An 18,887-nucleotide genomic window follows, 5' to 3' on the forward strand; every position below is an offset into this window, starting at 1 on the left:
CCTAATTGTTTTTCTTTTTTGAGACAGACTTTCTCTGTGTAGCTTTGGCTATCCTGGAACTCACTATATAAACCAGGCTGGCCTCAAACTCAGAGATCCACCTGCCTCTGCCTCCCAAGTACTAGATTAGAAGCGTGGGCCACCACTGCCGGCTGCCAGAACTGAAATTTGATAGCTGTTGACCGAGTACCGTTTTTTTGTTTTTCCTTCAAAGAGATCAACAGTATGTATCATTGATCCAAGAAGTAACCGTTCAATCCAGATTGATGTAATGCCTGAGCCTAATTTAGGGCCCTCACCCTTCCCTAGTTCAGCTGCATATATTAGGTCTTCCTAGAAACGTACGCACTGAAACTGAAGTTCACAGGAAATTAGGAAACTACGGGCCATCAGACCCCGAGAAAGGCCACGCCCTCCTGAGTCATCCTGAGCGGTTCGATCCAGGAGGTACATGCCTACTCCTCTCTACACATCAGCACAACACACGTGTTCTCGGAACCTGGAAGCTGCTTTATTCATGTGATTCATGTGGTCCCAGGTCTCTCCCCAGGTTCTGATGCGACATTACAAACCACCCAGGGGTGCCCGCAGGCGCCGAGGCTTACCATACAGGTGTCCAGGTCTTCCAGCCGCTCCACCTCGGTGAGATCCTCGACGGTGAGTACGGCCCGTTTCACCGGCTTCTCCTCCACCAGCTCCGCGTCTGGGGCCTCTCGCTGGGGGAGGCTCTTGCTTCGCCTGCTGAAATGGTCAGCCTGGCGTCGAGAGACCACAGGCGGAAATCAAGAGGAGGTTAGTGAATCCCCGAAGACATCCTCCACACGGTGGCACTGTAGAGCGCTACCTTGCAAAGCAGTCAAGGAAAAGCTGCTACTCAATTAAGCGATTAGCCAATTAGCTTGGCGTTTCTGAAATAGGTTTTATTACCTAATCCTACCTGACCTAGAACCCCTTGCTTCAGCCTAGTCTCTTGAGTGCTGGGATTCCAGGTTACCACCAAGCCCAGCTTCAGTGACAATTCCGAATCAATATACACTAGTCCCTCCTTCCGACTCTGGGAGTGGGGGCTAAGTAAGCGAGATAGAAGAAACCTCAAAAGAGCAGAGATCAGGACTGGAAAATTGGCTTCAGCAGGTAAACGCCCCTGCCACCAAGACAGACCGGGTAAGTGAACCCTGAGGTTTACTTTCCACATGGTGGGAAGAGATCTCCCTCCATACGCATGCCAGCACCGATACATCCAAACACACCCAATTAAAAAAAACACATCTTTGAAAAATATCTTTAAAATTAACAAATGAAAATATTATTTCCCTGAGGATAAAATAAGTCGTTTTCTTTTTATTAATCTTACTCAGTAGGGATTTTATTCTGTGTCTAGTTGTTTCACAATATCTAATGATGGTAAAAACGATCTTCCCAACTTTCATTATTTTTTTAAATACTAAAAGAAAATGAAGCTTCATAAGCTACCTTCCATTGCTTTTGTGTGTGGAATACCGCATTTGGTGCGTCGTTGTTCCCATTTTTATGTTTTAGTAATTGTAGAAAATCGAATAGTATGGTGTGGAACGCACTGGGTTGATTTAGACACCAGAAACTACTTCTGAGGGGACAGGAAGCAGCTGACAAAATCCACAGGAGCCCCAACAACGTCCCTAAACTCCCATGGAAGGAAACTAGCTGAGTCCACCTTCACTCCTACAGTAGCATCATTTCCATACAATACTTTAAATTTCTCTACTTATAACCCAGACCGGCGGAACTGATGTTGAAAAGAAGCTCAAGACGTCACAACAGCTGGGCCTGTCTGGCGCTGAGCAGGGAGGAGCTACCTGCAGGCAGGTGTCTCCCTTATAGGTGGGGGTTCCAGACTGAAGGGAGGGGGCAGAAAGGGGACAGCCGCAGCATTCACCTCTCCCTGTTTCCTGTGGTGGATGCGGCGTGACCCCCTGCCTCCGCTCCTGCCGCCATGCCAGCCACACCAGGCTGGACTGTGCCCTCCAGCCATGAGCCCAAACACAGCCTTCCTCACTTAAATTGGAGAAAGTGCACATAATGAAGTAAATTGATACAAAACTTTTTCAAGCATAAAAAAAAAAGGAAGGAAAAAAATTCCGAATACATTCTTAACGAAAGGCACAACTGCAGATTTCAAACTTCCCGAGAAAGCCTCCAAAACATCATCCTTTATTGGTGGCATCCTGACAGCTTCCTGGACCCATGGGGCATCCATAAGATGTTTCTAAAATAGCATGTACCAGGCCGGCCAGGGCTGCATAGTGAGACCATGTCTCTAAACAAATAGATACATTTTTAAAAAGGGCACACCACTGAGGACTCTAAATAATGAAGTTACTACTGGCTGCCAGGAGATGGGAATACAGCTTCCCAGATTGATAGGCCAGAAATCTGTTTTCTATATATAGTCAGTCTGGCACAGGGCTGCATGTTGACAAAATACAACACAGAAGAATTTAGAAGATAATATGTGCTCGAATAAATATTGTGGTCCTGTCGAATTATTCTAGAAACTTCTCAGTAGCCCCCAACTGGTTTCTCAACTAATGAATGTTCACAGATTGGTAATATGTGTTACTGGGCCAGCTGGGGACCACAGGCAACATTTGGAGTACTGATGCTAGAGATAAACTGTCTTTTGGATTTGAAAGAATAGCCTTAGCTGGCAGCACACACATTCAGGAGGAAGAGGAGACAGGAGAATCAGGAGTTCAAGGTCATTCTTGGCTACGTAGAAAATGGAGCTCAGTGTGGGCTGCATGAGTGTTTCTCTCCCCTGGCCCCACCCTGTTCACATAAACATAAGAAATAATATATTCTGACAGAGGCCAAGGCAGGAGGATTGCCTTGAGCCAAAGGTCAGTCTGAGCTAAAATAAGGCCTGTCTCAAAACCCCAAATTCATTCTGAAATAATCCTACTGGAGCAATATCAGCACGTGTGCAGTGTATACCTAAACGCGTTCATTTTAGATTTAGTCTTAACATCATCTACCCAAACATTTGAACTTCGTTAAAACTGGACAAGAGTTCTACAAGTGCTCTCTCTTCCTACCTGTATCATTTAATTCTAATGCATGTCTAAAAGCAGCAGAAGAGGAAGGAGGAATGCCAGGCTCTCCACTCCCTTCAGCTGCACAGAAGACAGAGAAGAGAAACCCCACCCCTTCCTGGAACCCAGAGACAAAGCCTAGCTCCTGCCTCTGGCACTCACCAGCTTCCGATGGCTGTTGGAGAGTGCCTCCAGGATCTCATCCACGATTCGGTCGGACAAGAACGAGGCCACGGTCAGCTTCACCTCACTATGGACACCAAAGGGCAGAGAAGCTCTGTAACTTGTACAGGGGGGTTGGTGGGGGTGGGGCGGGGTGGGGGAGGCATGCGCCTCTGAGGCCTTGCTGATGGGCCAGCTGGGATTCCATTCCTCTCTTTGAAAATGGAATGGGAAGAACAGGAGGGTAGGACTAAGCGTTCCCCAAAGTAACCCTTAAGCACTGCCATAAACACACAATTAACAGGCGTCCATTGTCAACGTCAACTTGTCTCTGAATCTGCAGCTTGAGGTTTAGCAGTAGAAATGGAAAACACCTGGATAAAGAGAAACTCAATAGAAACCACATGGGCATGAGCACACTGAACCCGCCGACACAGACATGAGCTGACTCGGACTGCAGAAAACTCAGAAAGTCTAGTCTGGCTACGAAGCCTGAGTTACCGTTTCAACACGCGCACACACCATGTAAAATTTTTTCAACGATGAGACTGTTATGCTGTTTCTGCTCTGACGTGCCTCTCTGCTAGGCAACATTAAAAATGCACTGTGACAGAGGCCATGACAATTTTTAGTTCGGATGCCTGTTAATCTGACCCCAGACAATTCCCCAGCAACAGAAATAGGCTTATAGGTCTTAAGTAACAGGCTTTGTCACTAGGGTTCCTACCAGATGGTTCGTGTTTTAGTTAACATTTCAACCATTAACAAGGCTCCACCATCCATGAGCTTTGGGACTGAATCACCCAACTCCAAAGAGCAAATCCAAGATTTTCAGGAAAGCGTTAGGAGGTCAGTCACATACCTCCATTCTAGAACTGTCTTCTGAGCTTAGCCTGCTTTTGACATCAATAATTTTTATGTTTTCAGAACAGACAAATGAGCTGTCAACACAAAATTACTTATCCCAAATGCTGAGGTTGGATGTGTGGCAGTCTGTGCTGGGACTTCCCTACTCAGGAAGGTCACTCACTGCTGGGGTGCAGGGGGAGGGCGATTAACTGTGATGTTTGTGTCAACCTACCCAGGGGGAATCTTCCATCCTTTTCTCATGAAACAAGGTCTCACTAATACTTGATTTGTCTGGTATTTAATTATCTAATACTTTAAGTTGGGTGTGACGGCTCACAATTAGAATCCCAGGACTCAGAAGGCTGATGGAGGAGGACGATTAGTCTAAGGCTGGCCTAAACTAGGAAACAGTCCCTGCCTAAAAATTATGATGATAACAATGATGATGATGGAGAATAATATTTAGTTAAACACATCAGAGGTGTCCAGGGGAGATTCATTCTAAAATCATGCCAAAAACATGGACCAGAGTCCCTCTGGGCTCCAGAGGACACCGGAGCCCGATGGTAACAAGCATTTCCTGATTCTCATTAGCTATGCCCAAGATCATGTCTTTCTCTAACCCTCTAGGCTCAGTACATCACACTTTTCCATCTCCTTCCTTCTCTCTGAAGATGGGAAGGGGTGCTTTATGGGTGCCAAGGTATAGCACCCAAGTGAGGACCTAAGAATGCTGCTATTGTTTGATGTCTTCTATCATTTTGTTGCTCATATAAATATTTTTTTATCAATATTCAGAAATAGGTAAAAGGGGAAATTTAAAATGCCTTGAAACTGGGCTTTCAGCCAATGCATTCCCCAAATACGAAGCATAAAGAGCTGAACAGAGTCTAATACTGCTGACGTCAGGGACAATCCAAAGGAGTTTGTAATTACATCTTCTAAATACCGAGATCTTGGCATTCTCCTCAAGGCCTTCAAGAAGGTATCGAGAGACTTCAAAGCCTGGAGTAGAAAATATATGGTAATAGGAAGAGAACTCACTCTAGAGATCTGAGGCAGGAGGATTGCTGTAAGTTTCAGGCTAGACTGGGCTACAGAGTTTCTAGTACAGCCTGGGCCATAGACTGAGGACCTCTCATCAAAACAAGCAAACTAAAACAAACAAACAAACACCCAAAATAATAACACTGAAAATAACAATAAAACTGGGAGGGAGGGAAAGTGAGGGAGAAAGAGCGAGGGAAATACCCTCAGACTTTAAGCCAGTGACTTAGAAGTAGAAATAAATGCTGGAATCACAAACTAGGAATTACAATCATGTCCTTCTCCATACGTGATTGTGTGTGTGTGTGCGTGTGTGCAGGCTCTAAGGCAATGCAGATACAACAAGGCCAGAACTCTTACCTGTGTGTATAACCTGTGCATTAAGGCACAGCCATGTTTACATATATTCTTCTCAGTCTGCTAGCCACATCTCAACATGCTCCTTGATGATAAAGCCACCAGCACTCTCCTGCCAGGCAACCTGGTCAGTACTGCAGCTCCTCAGCCTGGTAACAGGATGAACATACCTAATTTTGTTAAGAATGTCAATTCCAGACTGTTCTAACAGGACGTTCTTAACGAAGGTGCGTGGGATGGAAATCTTTTCGGTGCTGGCATGGATCAGGTCCTGTCGGATGTGGGCTTTTCTCATCACATTGGGGCAAAGAGTCTCGGCCGCATCCACCATGGATTCTAGCAAACCCTGCAATTCGGAAGAGGGAGATAAAGACACAGCTGTCAGAAAACTCAAAGGTGTGCTACACCAAACCCTCAGAGGACAGGAATGCCATGAGGTGCAGCCTAAGACTCTAGACTACTCCCAGGAGATCTGTAACTTCTATGTGACTGGTAAACTCAAGGAATCACTTTAAAGCGGGCACTTGGCAGGAGCTGGGTTTTGCTCGGGCACCTGAGGCACTTCTGAGTGGCAGCTGAACTTAACACAAAGCCATGAGTAGGAAGAATAAAACATACATGTATCAGCTTTTTACATCGTAACTTGCCATAGCAGACTGAGTTCCCAGGTCCTGGAAAGCGTGTTTAACAGTACAAAACCTAAAATATGTAGACGATTTCCCAAATCACACAAACATCAAAATTATAATGAACCATTGAATACTTCTACCAAAATGCAACAGCAGGAAAAAACAAAATCACCAAAATGACTCCCAATTTTACTCTTCTAAGAGAAAAGCTTTTTTGTACTAAGTAAAACAGTACTTATATAAAAGAATACCAATACGCAGCATGAATAATAACAGATAAAAACATTTACAGAGATCCCTATAAACAACCTTAATAGCAACAGCCAAAATATGTGTACACAGCCCTGTAACATCTGAAAAATGATACTGAAATTTCCATCCTTCCAACATCCCTAAAAATAGATGGTGTTCCTTCACAGCCAGGTGCAGCACTTTAATCCCAGCACTCTGGGAGGTAGAGGCAGGTAGATCGCTGTGAGTTCGAGGCCAGCTTGGTCTACCAAGTGAGTCCAGGAGAGCCAAGGCTATACACAGAGAAACCCTGCCTTGAAAACAAACAAACAAAACAAAACAAAAAAGTACATGCTTCACAGCTAAGAGACCATTTAAAAGTAATGCTGAATTAAGATTCTCTGAATGAGAACTTGCTATGACTCATGGCAGATGCTTTCAGAGGCAAAGGAACCTGAATCTCACAAGGTCCAGGACGGACATGTGAGCAGGGAGCAGAAAAAACACAAACACAGCCAACACACAGACTGCTGGGGGCTTGGGGACTGGGGGTTAGAGGGAGGAGAGAAGCAGGTTCTGGAACAGTGACAAGCAGAGACACTGATGACATTCTAGACTAGAGCTCAGAAAACTTCACAACAAAAGGAAGGAAACCCTGTGAACAGGACAGAATCATCTGTATCACCTCAGGCCTTTTAAGTGCAAAGGTCTTCTAATTTGGATATTCATGCTTTAGTCCTGGCCCAGGGAAAATTAGCCAGACTCAATTTCAACCACTTTAAGCACTTAGGGGGAAACAGGGAAATCTGTGGCTCAGACAAGATGAAAAACCCAGCAACGGGTGGAAGCTGTTTCAAGAAAGGACCTGCCATCATGTTTCATGCCATTTTAAGTGACAGCCATTCTTACAGTTGGAAGAAATTCTTATAGATGCTCTAAGGAAGGAAACAGATGGAAATAGGCAATCTCCAATGGGAAAGACACAGGGCTGCGTTACATGTAGCTCACTGATCAGATGCTTACCCAGGAAGCCTAAAGCCCTGAGGCCAAGCTTGCGCCATAAATAAATAAATACCCAAGCACTACTATGCTATTAAGGAAATAAAAACATACAGTTTTTTTTTCCTTAGCCCATTACGATAATAAATGTTAGAGGTGTCATGCTGTACTCAGAACTGCTAGAACACGGTAAACCTGACATGTTTGTAAATCGATACCACAGCATAAGGTGCTTCCCCAGCAATGGGGCAATTATGCAATGCACCCTAACAAAGTTCATCAAGAGTTAGACTAGGTCACTGTGGTTCACTGTGCAGTGGAATGCATATTTTTAATGCACCCATTGGACAGGATGCTTTCTTACTGCTAGGACTGTGTGGGTGTTACTGACGCCTTGTGTAAAAGGTTCCTAATCACGTGCATGGCACCATCACACAGATGCAAGACTGGCCACCAAGGTAGAATGTGATATGATCTCTGGATTTTGGTAATTCTTTAAAAGTTTACTGTTGGCGTTGGCTTAAGCATTTCCCATAAGTTTTCTTTTGTTTTTTTTTTTTTAATGTAAAAAAAAAATAAAAAATGTTTTTATATTTTCATTCATCTACGAAATTTCTGCCTTGGACCTTTTTTTTTGTGAAGGATCCAAGTGTCCTGTACCACCACGGGTCTAGAAAGACCCTGAAGCAGCCACTGTTCTTTTCTACTTCTCTGTCTTTGTTCGGTACAAATTCAAATAGTGTGCAAGTAAAATTCATACACCACATGAGCCTGTCTACAGGACCTGCACAGGGAGATGGATTAATGTCTAAGAATCCCCAGCATTTTCCGCCTTGTTAGCTTAACTTCAGAGAGTAATTGGTATATTGTGAAGCTGTCCTCTGTTTCCTCAGCTCCTCCACTTGCTGCAGAAGCTGCCTTCTCAGAAGAAAACAGGTTAAATAATCAGAGAAATTCAAGGCAACCTTGAAAGATCAAAATCCTTCTGAATGTGGACTGCCTCTGGGACAGCTGATTTTTGAAATCACCTTTAGAAGAAGCTGCTCTTCGGTTGCCCACACCCTCTAAAGTCTCAGGGATGTTTTACACCCTTTTTTAAATCAGCAAACCAATAGCAGACCTCTGTTTATTTGGGTGCCCTATAGCTCCATTCTCAATACTCTGTTTATTCATCCCTAACCACGTCAAAGACCCTGGCTACGCCTCTACTGCCACTCTCCACGTAAGTAGCTTGGCAGTGTTTACATACGAACGTTTTCTATTCTCCACATCAAATGCAGTGATGACATTTCCCCCCTTTGTTTTTGTGTGCCTGGTGTGGAAATCATCCCCTCCTCAGGAGCAACCAGTCATGTTAGGTGCGTTTAGAGATTTGCCACCAAAGGTGAGACTTACTACATAGGAAAACATTCTAAAACACATCAAGTAGACTAGACATTATATTTACTTCTATCCCATGTATCTGCCCAGCTAGTGTGAACACACACACACACACACACACACACACACACACACACCCTATAAACACAGGCCGTCACAGTATACAATGCTATCAGAGTTACATCATTGCAAATTCATTCCCAAGATAACAAGACCCACAGACCTTCAGTTGCTCGTCGACAACTCTCGTGACCTCCCCAGCCATGGATTCTAGGGTCTCCTGAATGGGACTAGATGACAGGCCACCGGCTCCCGCCCAGGATGCACCGCCCACATGGTATAAATTCGGTAACAACTGTAAGAAAGGTGAAAAGTAACCTCAGTGTAACTGAACAAATATTTCAACAAGCATCAAGACCACTGTGGAGTTATGAAGAGGTAAAGAAATATATTAGAGATCACCCATCCTTGGGCAAAGTCACAGATGGTAAACTGAGGCCCACGCTGTTCATACTCAGTGAAAACAATCAATGCTGGCATATCGCCACAGTGACACTGTGAGGACTGGGCTATTTTTAACCACTCTTGTCACCAAAGATGCAGGTGACTTGCCACTTCTCTTCAGACAGCAGTTGGTTATCTCATAATTCCACTCAGTTCTGACACTCTTCGCCTAGACTGTCAGATGTCATAAGAAAAGGACTCAGACCTACAGGACTACATCACTCAGCTGCCAGTCACAAATCCAGGGTCATCACTGGTACTTGAGGAAAACTGATTGGAAAGTCAAGAGGGTCCCCATCACCTAGCCCTTGGGTTCAGTGATCTGCCTAAATGCTTCCCAAATCTCAGGAATTCACCTTCCTCATCACTACTGGCTTCCAATTCAGACACTCACTACATTGCCAGATACAGGGGTGAGAGTGTCACCTGGGGCTTAGGGAAAAGGGCTCTACAGGGATGTGGGGGAAGAGGACTTCTGTGCCATCTTCAGGCATGCCAGCTTCAAGGCCCTTGATGGCACCCAAAAAGAGCTATCTGAGCCCCTCTTTTAAGAACTCCCGGAAGATGCATTAGAGGCATGGTTCATGATGTCATTGAAGCTGTATTAGAGGCATGGTTCATGATGTCACTGGCCGTGACTGACTGACTCAGCCTCCAGGCCCTCTCATTAGGAGTGGGTATGGATTGGCCAGAAGAGCCAATGCTCAGCTATGGTTGCCTCTTCCGTGTCCACTCATTAGGACGAATACTGCAGTGCTGGGAAGCTTTGGTTATCAGTAGCTAAGGATGCTACTGTCACCCCTGCCACTCAGAATGTTCCAGGGATTTAGAGGCCCCGTGCCTCTCTGTCTAAGGACAATAGCTCAGTATATATTGTTACTGCAGCACAGGACTATCTGACTAATCTGTAAGGTCCCTCACACATTCAGCAACTGTGATGCTGGGGCCAGTAAGATGGCTCAATGGGCATTCACCACAAAGCCTAACAAACTGAGTTTGATCTCTGGAAGAAGAGAACAGACTCCCACAAGTTTCCCTTTGACTTACACACACACGCACACACACACACACACACACACACACACACACACACAAATAAATAAACACAGATTCAACAACAACAATGAAGCAAATAAAACCACTTATATGATCCTAACAGCAGAGAAAAGAGCCCAGATTCTGACTCACAATTAGTTTGTTTTCTCTTAGGTCACTTTGGGGAGTAAATTCTTTGGATGTAGGCAGGTTCTTACTATGCCACCCAGGCTTCTCTTAAACTTGCCCTAGGAGCCAAATTTTACCACAGGAGGTGTCCTGTTGGAGATGACAGTGGGAGTTTTGTGTTGACAGTTACTCAGGGTTCAGTTTTACCCTCCAAAACTCTCACCATACCCCACTCCTTGTTTTCATTATTAGAAATCAGCACAGGTACAAACAGGATGAACACCGAAAAGAAACTCACCGTTTTAGAGTTCTTAGCATCACGCATGAGCCGCTCTGCTGCCTTTAAGTCCTCCTGAATAGCATCACCCCCACAGGTTCGTAAGGAGTTGAGGTGATCCTGAACCTTCACACATATCCGGTCAATCATCTGTGCAAACCAGAGGAGCATTCCGGTTGGTACAGAAAGAAGGACAAAGAACAGACAATAAAAATTCAAGAAAACAAAATGTGTGAAGTTCAAGACCTTTTGCTGGAGTGTTCCAAAAGGGTAATTAAGCAATTATTAAATTAGTCTGACCATACATGTAAGAAACACATGTAAGAAGCACATTGACACCAGGAAAAGATGTGAGGCATTTTGGTAAAAGATAGAAGGCATGTTTTCCTCCCTTAAAAAGAATACTATGTAGTGAATCATCTTAACGATTAAAATCCTGTAGCTCCCAGAGATGTTCTGTTAGACAGTGACTCTCATTAGCTGTCATTAAGTGCCCTGTGTGTGTCTGACAGAGGGAGAGGTGCTGAAGAAACAAAAAATGTCATACACATTGCCAGGAATAGTGCCATGACAATAGAATGCTGACAACTGCCAGTTAATCTCAATTGTATAGAAATCAAAACAGCCTCTGGAAACTGACAGTTTAAAATTTCTATTATATGAAGGGCTTCTCACTATAAATTGAGAACCACCAAAGCATAGAAACAAGTTGTTCCCCCCCCCTTTGGTGGGAGGGTGGAGCACTTGCCTAGCATCCGTGAAGCCCTGGGTTCGATTCCCAGTACTCTACAAACTAGTCACGGCAGCACACAACAGATATTCTAACACTTAGTGGTTGAGACATAAGAATCTGGAGACTCAGGGTCATCTTTGGCAACAAGGTGAGTTGGAGAACAGATTAGGCCACATGAAACACTATCTCTCGGTCAATAAAGGTGGAGTATGTCTTGGAATATAAGCACTAATAAAGAAGAATACCTCATAGTGTCTATCCCAGCAGCTCTGCCTCACAAGTTATTTACACTTGAATCATTTTCAGTGCATCCAGGACTGGACTGTAGAACCCAAAGAAAGTGGCAAGGCATTGTGTAGACAATGCCTGTGGCAGCTTACAACATCCCTATTTTAAATCCGCCTCGGGGCTGACCTGCTCTTTAGGGACCCAGTTCTCTGACCTCCCAGGAGTGGCTGGATTAGCTCCTGTGGTGGTGGTGGTGGGGTGTTAGGTAGCATGGACATCCCTCGCTCAAGGTCTCACTCCTGGAGTTCACATGCTCTGCAACTGTCAGCCTGTAATCCCAGCACTCAGGGAGGCAGAGGCAGGCTGATCTTTGTAAATTCAAGACCAGCCTGGTCACTCTACAGAGACCTTACAAGAAGTGTCCTGCCCTATAGGATAAGTCAGTTGAATTGACAGAGTTTAATTGTCCTTTTCTTTGTTTTTAAGCCAAAAAAACAAAAAGCCCTTTTCTTTTTATTTTAAATAATTTGATATTGTGTCTAGGAAGCTAAAGTCTCCCTTCCTTCTCCTACAAATTCCAAAACAACAGAACCCTCACCAAAAAGGGAAAATGACTCAGTCTGGTGGAAATGGCATTCCATGATTGATGCATTGGGTTTAATCCTCAGCACAAAAAAACGAAATACAACTTTAAGTGTTTTTCGGGCCTTGTAATCTTAGCTCTCTAGAGGCAGAAACAGGAGGATTGCCTGGCCAGCCTAGTTCCACAGTACTTTCCAAGACAGCCAGGCCAACATTGTGACACCCTCAAGACAGGGGATGGAGTGTGTTTTCAGAATAGCACAGAAGACTTAAATTCTGATCCCAGAGCCAGGGTCTACTGGCTGCAATGCTCCTGCCCCCTCCTTCTATAGAATCAGCCTCAGAGTGTCTTTTCTGGCATAGTAAAGACAATTCAGTAAAATAGCAGCACTCAAAGCATTTATTCAGTTGACAAGGGGCTATAAGCAGTATTGATGCTTACAACAGCTCTTCTGTTGTAAAATTCCCAGACTTCTTGTAAGTGAACTATCTTGAGCTCCTCACAGGGAAAGTTGTGTGATGTTTCTCATTTCCCCTCCGCTCTCCACCTCCAATCTACGCTCACAGGCAGGAATCCAATACTTTCTGTGTTCCCACGATGCCCTGCAGAGAGCTGATCTGTGTTTCTAAAAACCTTCGCGATGGACATAAATCCTTACTCTTCAAACCGGCATATTGATCGAAACAAAACTGGTTATCAATAATTCACATCTTACTCAGAATGATTTTCTAATTTCAGAAGATAAGCCAGGTGCACATGTGAAGCCACACAAGGCCGACCCAAGAGGAGTGTGCAAACAACCCAATAGAGTCAGTCCCCTCCACTGATACTAAAGAGCCCCTGAAGTGTGTGTCATCAGTGTTCATGGAGGAGAGAGGGTTTATGTGAAATCCGTGAAAAGGGTCTCCACATGGAACACTTTTAAAGCCAAAAGGACAATAAAATTTTAGTTCTTCGAACGAGATAAACTCTCATCTCTTAAGGGCTCTTCCAAGCATTTGCTAGAATTTAACAAAACCAAATGCAGTACATTTGCAACCCAGGGGATGTGAAAGGCAAGCTATTAAGATGACGTTGGCAAAGTGCAAAGTTAAAACTGTGTGTGTGTGTGTGTGTGTGTGTGTGTGTGTGTCTGTGTGGGACAACACGCTTAAAGCATATAACTGAAAACCCTTACAGGAGGCCTAGCAAAAAGACCACTCCAGTTATCCTGTGGTCCTTTCAGTTAACCCTTTCTGCTTCATCTGACACCCACATACTGCTAGTGTTACTTTTCTTTTTAAAAACTAACACATGAAAGTGTCGACTGCTGCAGTTAGTGTAATTTTTTTTTTTTTTAACTTGACAGAATCTAGAACCATCTGGGAGTCTGGCCTCCGAGCTGGGATTTGGGAGACTTTTTTGATGGCACTGGGGTACAGCTGTGGGTGGCACCATTCCCTGGTAGGATCCTGGACTGCACAATCGGACAAGGGAATCGAGTAGCAGCAGGCACCCACCGTCCTCTGCTTCCTCGTTGCAGATGCCAAGAGGCCACCAGCTGCAAGGCTCCAGGCCTCTCAACTTCTTCCTGGGGCTACTTTAACTTCACCACCATGAGAATATACCCTTGAACTGTGAGACACACACACACACACACACACACATACACACACACACACACAAAGCCCTTTCCCCCTTAAGCTGCTTGTCAGGGCATTTTATCAGAGTAACAGGAAAAGATGGCCAGAGTTTGAGCATCTCTCATTTCCGTGGGAATGTGTACTCTGTCACTGATGGACACACCCTTTCTTGATCTGCAGTTCCAATGATTTCCTAAACTCTGGACATACGCTACCTCTCACCCCTGAGAACCGGAAGTGCTGTAAGACAGCATCATGCACATATCTGAACACGATTCCCTTTTCCTCCTTGATCTTCTCTTTGGTCTTAGCACATCCAATCATTACATTAACGATAACTGTTTTCACAAGGATATGGTTCAATGGTCACCAGCAGACTGGCCCTAGTGGAGATACACCTTCCCTGAATTTGCTCTTTTGTCCGGAACCTGCAAGAAAATGAATGGTAACACAGGAGGAGTGGGCAGAGGCGGGCTACGCACTTCTGTCCTCTCAGCTGGCTGAAGTGCAGTTGGCCTCTTCAACAACCCATCACACAACTAATTTACAGCACACTTGCAGAACTAACAGGCCCCTTCAGTGCTACTGGGCTGCTGAACCAAGGCATAGCAACCATTAGCAATAAATGCCATCCTGAATCACTCTCAGTTTGTAACAACTGTTCCTACTTCCATCGAACAGCTTATTTGTGGAAACAGTGTTCTCTTCCTTAATGGCTATTTCCTTATTCAAGAGAAACATACCGATGTTGAAGACAGAAAATCCTGAGTAAGGTAATAGCTCTACTCCTAAGGTCACACAAAACTGGGAAGAAACATTTCACAATCAACCCTAATTCAAGGGCTAGGTGTGCTGGTGTAGGCCTGGAGTCCACTGGGAAGGTGGAGACAGGAAAATCAAGGCTATCCCCCGGCTACACAGGGAGTCAGAAGCTAGCCAGAGCAACACAGCAAGAAAGAGCCTCAGAAAGAAAAAGACCCTTAGACTTGCTGATACGAACAATCACTGAGGGCCATTTCAGCGGACACATATAGGGACCGTGTTTCAGAAACTTAGAGAATGAGGAGGTTAGCCAAGTGATGATCACCAGGAGAAAAACCAACTCAAGAAAGAGTGTGTTGAAAAAAAAAATAGCTCTTTGGAGGAGAATAAAAACTAGAGCTTGGGGCAGATAATTCTGGGCCTGATTTTGTCGGTGCTTTTTTTTGTACACATGGCCATGTTCACGGTACATGCACTATGCCTGGTACGTGGCATATGGCTGTGTGTCTACTCCACGGTGGCAGAAGGAGTATCTGGAGTAGGAACACAAAGCCTAGAATATTTACTATGCCAGACAAGATTCCCAACACCTGGTTAAGAGGGCTTGCCAGGTTGGGAAAGGTGGAAGAACAGCAGAAAGACAGTATTAATTCTTATAAAATCCCAGACAAAGGCACCAGACAGAAACAAATGCAGGAAGAGCCTTGGGATTTCGGTGTTTCCTTCAAACACTGTGATTTTTTTCCCTTGTCACCTGGGCCATGACCTCCAGTTAGGGAGCTATGGAACGGTTGTCACAGAGGGTCTATTTTTCCTGGATCCGAATGTCTGAACGTTCAAGGTACATCTCCCCGGAAGTCAATGACAGGATTCAAGTAGGAAATAGCTAGTCATAAAATCCCAAGAAGTCCCTGAAGTGAAAGGCGGCAATGTACATAATGACTCAAATAATTCAGGATGAGCCACCTATGTAGAGTTGCGCGTCTGAATCCCTCTCCTGCGTGTGCTTGCCTTCCACGGAAGACAGAATCTGCTGTGAAGAGCAAACATTAAAGATGGCACAAAGCGCTTTTGTCTTTTCTTTCTTTGGGGGTGGGTGGGTGGTGCAGGGCCCTGGGGAGCGGATGCCCTCCCAATCAGAAAGAAGTTGAGAAGACACTGGGTGAAGAAAGAAGCCTGTCTCATTAGAGGAAAGGAGGCAGAGGTAGGTTCGCTGTTAATAGGGTTGTAGCATCTGAAGGCAGGCCTGAGGTGACGGGCAGCTAAGAAGAGCAAGGCTGCTCTTGCAGGGGATGTGAGTCTGGTTCCCAGAATGCACAGATCAGGCAGCTCACAGCAGCCTCTAATCCCTGCTCCAGGCAACCCCATACTTCGTTCTGGCCTCTGGGGGTACTTGCGCTCACGTGCACATACCCACTCCACCCCATTAACAATAAAAACAGACCTTGGGAAAAATTACATCTGCTAGTAACAGTAATAATAACAATAATAGTAACTCAAATAATATTAGTCCCTAATTAGGGGGAAAGTTAGATTTTTAAGACCTGGCAAAGTCTAAATAATGCTTGCTTTCTCAAAAGTTCTGCTAGGTCAGAAAAACTATTTTTTTTTTCTTGATACATATTACTTGACTCTTACTAATTAAATAATACATGCTGTCAGGAAACATGTCAACACTGCACAGATGTCCACGGCGGTAGATTCACTCATGCGCTGAGATGAGCAATGACAATGAAATGAAATAAATCCTGGAAGTTTCTCTCAAACCTTCAGAGATAACCGCTTGGTTTGAGTCTGTGGCTGGCGCATTAAGTTGTTGGTTGTTGTCTTTGTCTTTGTTTTTAATGTTTTGAAATAGTTTTATGCAACCCAGGCTAGCTCAGACTCTGCATATAGACAAAGATGACTTTGAACTTCTAAATCCTTGTGTTTTTGGCTCTCAGGCTAGGGATTATAGGCCAGCACCATCTTAAGTTTCCACACCAAATGTATCTTTATTTTTCATACATATCAGTGATCAAAAATAGCATTCGATTCTCTGAACTGTGAAGTAAAATCAGCGGTTACTGTTCAGCTTTGCTATTCAGTCTTGAGTTGTCACTTTCACAGTCTCCCAATTTTCACCACTTACAAAGTAGCAATTAAAATTTTTTCCCTTTAGCTTGTAACTTCTAGAATTCCATTTTAATTAGTTCCTTCTTTATGCCTCGAATACGCTTTCCTCTCTTTCCATCTGTTGTGACTTCCCCAGGCCAGTTTCTCCTGGAACTGAGCTCTGCAAGCCCCCGCTGACAGCAAGGAGACAGTCCCGTCCTTACCTGCTGGGTAGTGCTGGTTACGATGCCCTGCTGGAGGCGGTAGGCCTGCTCCTGAAGGTATTTTCTGGTCTCGTGATTCCGGAGCAGGTAATTTTCTATCTGCAAATGGAGCACACACATCTCTCAAGAACACACTTTGACCCCTTGGAGAATAAAGTTATCAGTGAACCTGTCAGTAAGCACAGCCCAGCAGCTCTTTGACCCCACAACCCACCAGGCTCAGGTGGAGCTCTGACACTGTGGTTTTCTCAAAAGGGCTGTTAGCTAGAGAATGAGCTTTCAGGTAGCTGACTGTCATTGCTGTGACTCTGAAACTGACAGAGATAAGCCGGGGTTTGGTGGCAGGTGCTGCTGGTTCAGGTCTCTCATCCCTGGACAGCATGAAGTAAATTTTAACTGCCATGCAATTCAGAAGTGAGTCTCCTCCAAGGAGGAGAGAGGGTTCCCTCTGAACCCCAGCCTAATTTACACCCCAAAATTGATCAACACTTGGGAAATTATGTTTAAGAAGAAAGGGAAGAGAGGAAGGTGGGGGCAAGAGGTGAGGAGGAGGAGTAAGGAAAGGGAAGGAGAGAGTAAGAGGGAAGAAAGACAGGATGAGAAGGGAGGGATGCTGGAAGGAAATTAGGGATGGAGGGAAAAAGAAAAAGAGGAAAGAACAGCTATAAAAATAATAACTTTGGTGTACTGTAATTTTAATAATCTACCAGGTTTCATAGTTTCTCAAAACAGGCCTGATTTTAGTAAAGTGACAGCAAATAAGAAAATATATTCCTACACAAAACAAGAAGCCCTGAAGTAGTTTGACAATTAGTATGTTTACACACAAACTCTTTTGAAAACTTGGAGAGGAGCAGATAACATCCAGATGGGAAGATCAACAGGTCATGAACACTCTCTGAACCAAGGGTGCAGAAAGAACTAGTTAGAATGATGAACACCCATAAAGAGGCTTTTAGCAGGGTATGGGATGAATGCCTACAATTTCAGTACTCTGGGGCAGAACAAGAGGTTCACTGTGAGTTTAAGGACAGCCTGGGGTACACAGTGAGTTCCAGAACACCCTGGGCTACATGCAGAGAGCTTCCCCCTCCAAATATGCATATGTACACACTCACACAAACACACACACACACGCTTATGGAACAGTCATAAGGCCCTGAGTTCAGTCCCCAGCACCACATCAATTAGGCTTGGTGGTGCTCAGCTGTGGTTTCACCGTGGTGGAGGTGGTAGCAGAAGTCTCAGAGGGTCAAATCTATTATCACTGGGAGACAGGATTCTGGGCATGCCTGCAGAGGACCCATCTCAATCATGGGCAGGACCATTCTCTGGGCGGAGGATCCCAGACAGTATAAAGTGGAGAGAGTAAACCGAACACAAGAACACAAGCATTTTTCTCTGCTTCTTGACCTCACATGCATATGAGCAGCTCTCTGAAGCTCCCACACCTGTAATGTCCCTGCCATGGGCTATAGCATGAAACTAAGGCATCACAAACCCTTTCTCCCTTGAGTTGTTTTGGTTAGAAAATTTTATTATAGCAACAGGAAAGGAGACTAAAACTCTTGGCTACAAAGCACTGTGTGTGATTTCCCAGTAAGTGTACACATACACACACACACACACACACACACAGATACATATACACACACTGCAAGAGATTGAATGAAAATGGCCCCCATAGGCTCATAGGGAACAGTTATGATTGCCGTGGTCATGCTGTCTCTTCACAGCAATAGAAACCATCTCTTTCTCTCTCTCTCTCTCTCTCTCTCTCTCTCTCTCACACACACACACACACACACTCACACACACCTTCCTGTAAACACAGGCAGTTACAGCAGAAGACATTATTGTATGCAGTGAAGTCATTAGTGACAAAGGCAAGATAAAAAGGAGCACAAGGCCATGCTGAGCCGAATGAGACACTGTTTCAAAAGGAGAAAAGAATGATTTAAGGTGGGTAGA

General features: G+C 44.6%; 1 protein-coding gene across 11 annotated transcripts in view; it reads right to left on the minus strand.

The window, feature by feature from the left end:
- The window catches only part of Carmil1 (capping protein regulator and myosin 1 linker 1), a 268,940-nt gene that overhangs the window by 41,973 nt on the left and 208,080 nt on the right, over positions 1-18,887 (minus strand). For all 11 annotated transcript variants that reach the window (XM_060372669.1, XM_060372668.1, XM_021642852.2 and 8 more), the window contains exons 24-29: positions 16,917-17,015; positions 10,692-10,820; positions 8,949-9,080; positions 5,657-5,832; positions 3,234-3,321; positions 606-755 (exon numbers count right to left, since the gene is read on the minus strand). In XM_060372669.1, the coding sequence (XP_060228652.1) occupies positions 606-755; positions 3,234-3,321; positions 5,657-5,832; positions 8,949-9,080; positions 10,692-10,820; positions 16,917-17,015 (774 nt within the window). The remainder of the gene's footprint in view (positions 1-605; positions 756-3,233; positions 3,322-5,656; positions 5,833-8,948; positions 9,081-10,691; positions 10,821-16,916; positions 17,016-18,887) is intronic.

This window comes from Meriones unguiculatus, chromosome 19 (assembly GCF_030254825.1).
Source record: "Meriones unguiculatus strain TT.TT164.6M chromosome 19, Bangor_MerUng_6.1, whole genome shotgun sequence".
Lineage (NCBI taxonomy): Eukaryota > Metazoa > Chordata > Mammalia > Rodentia > Muridae > Meriones > Meriones unguiculatus.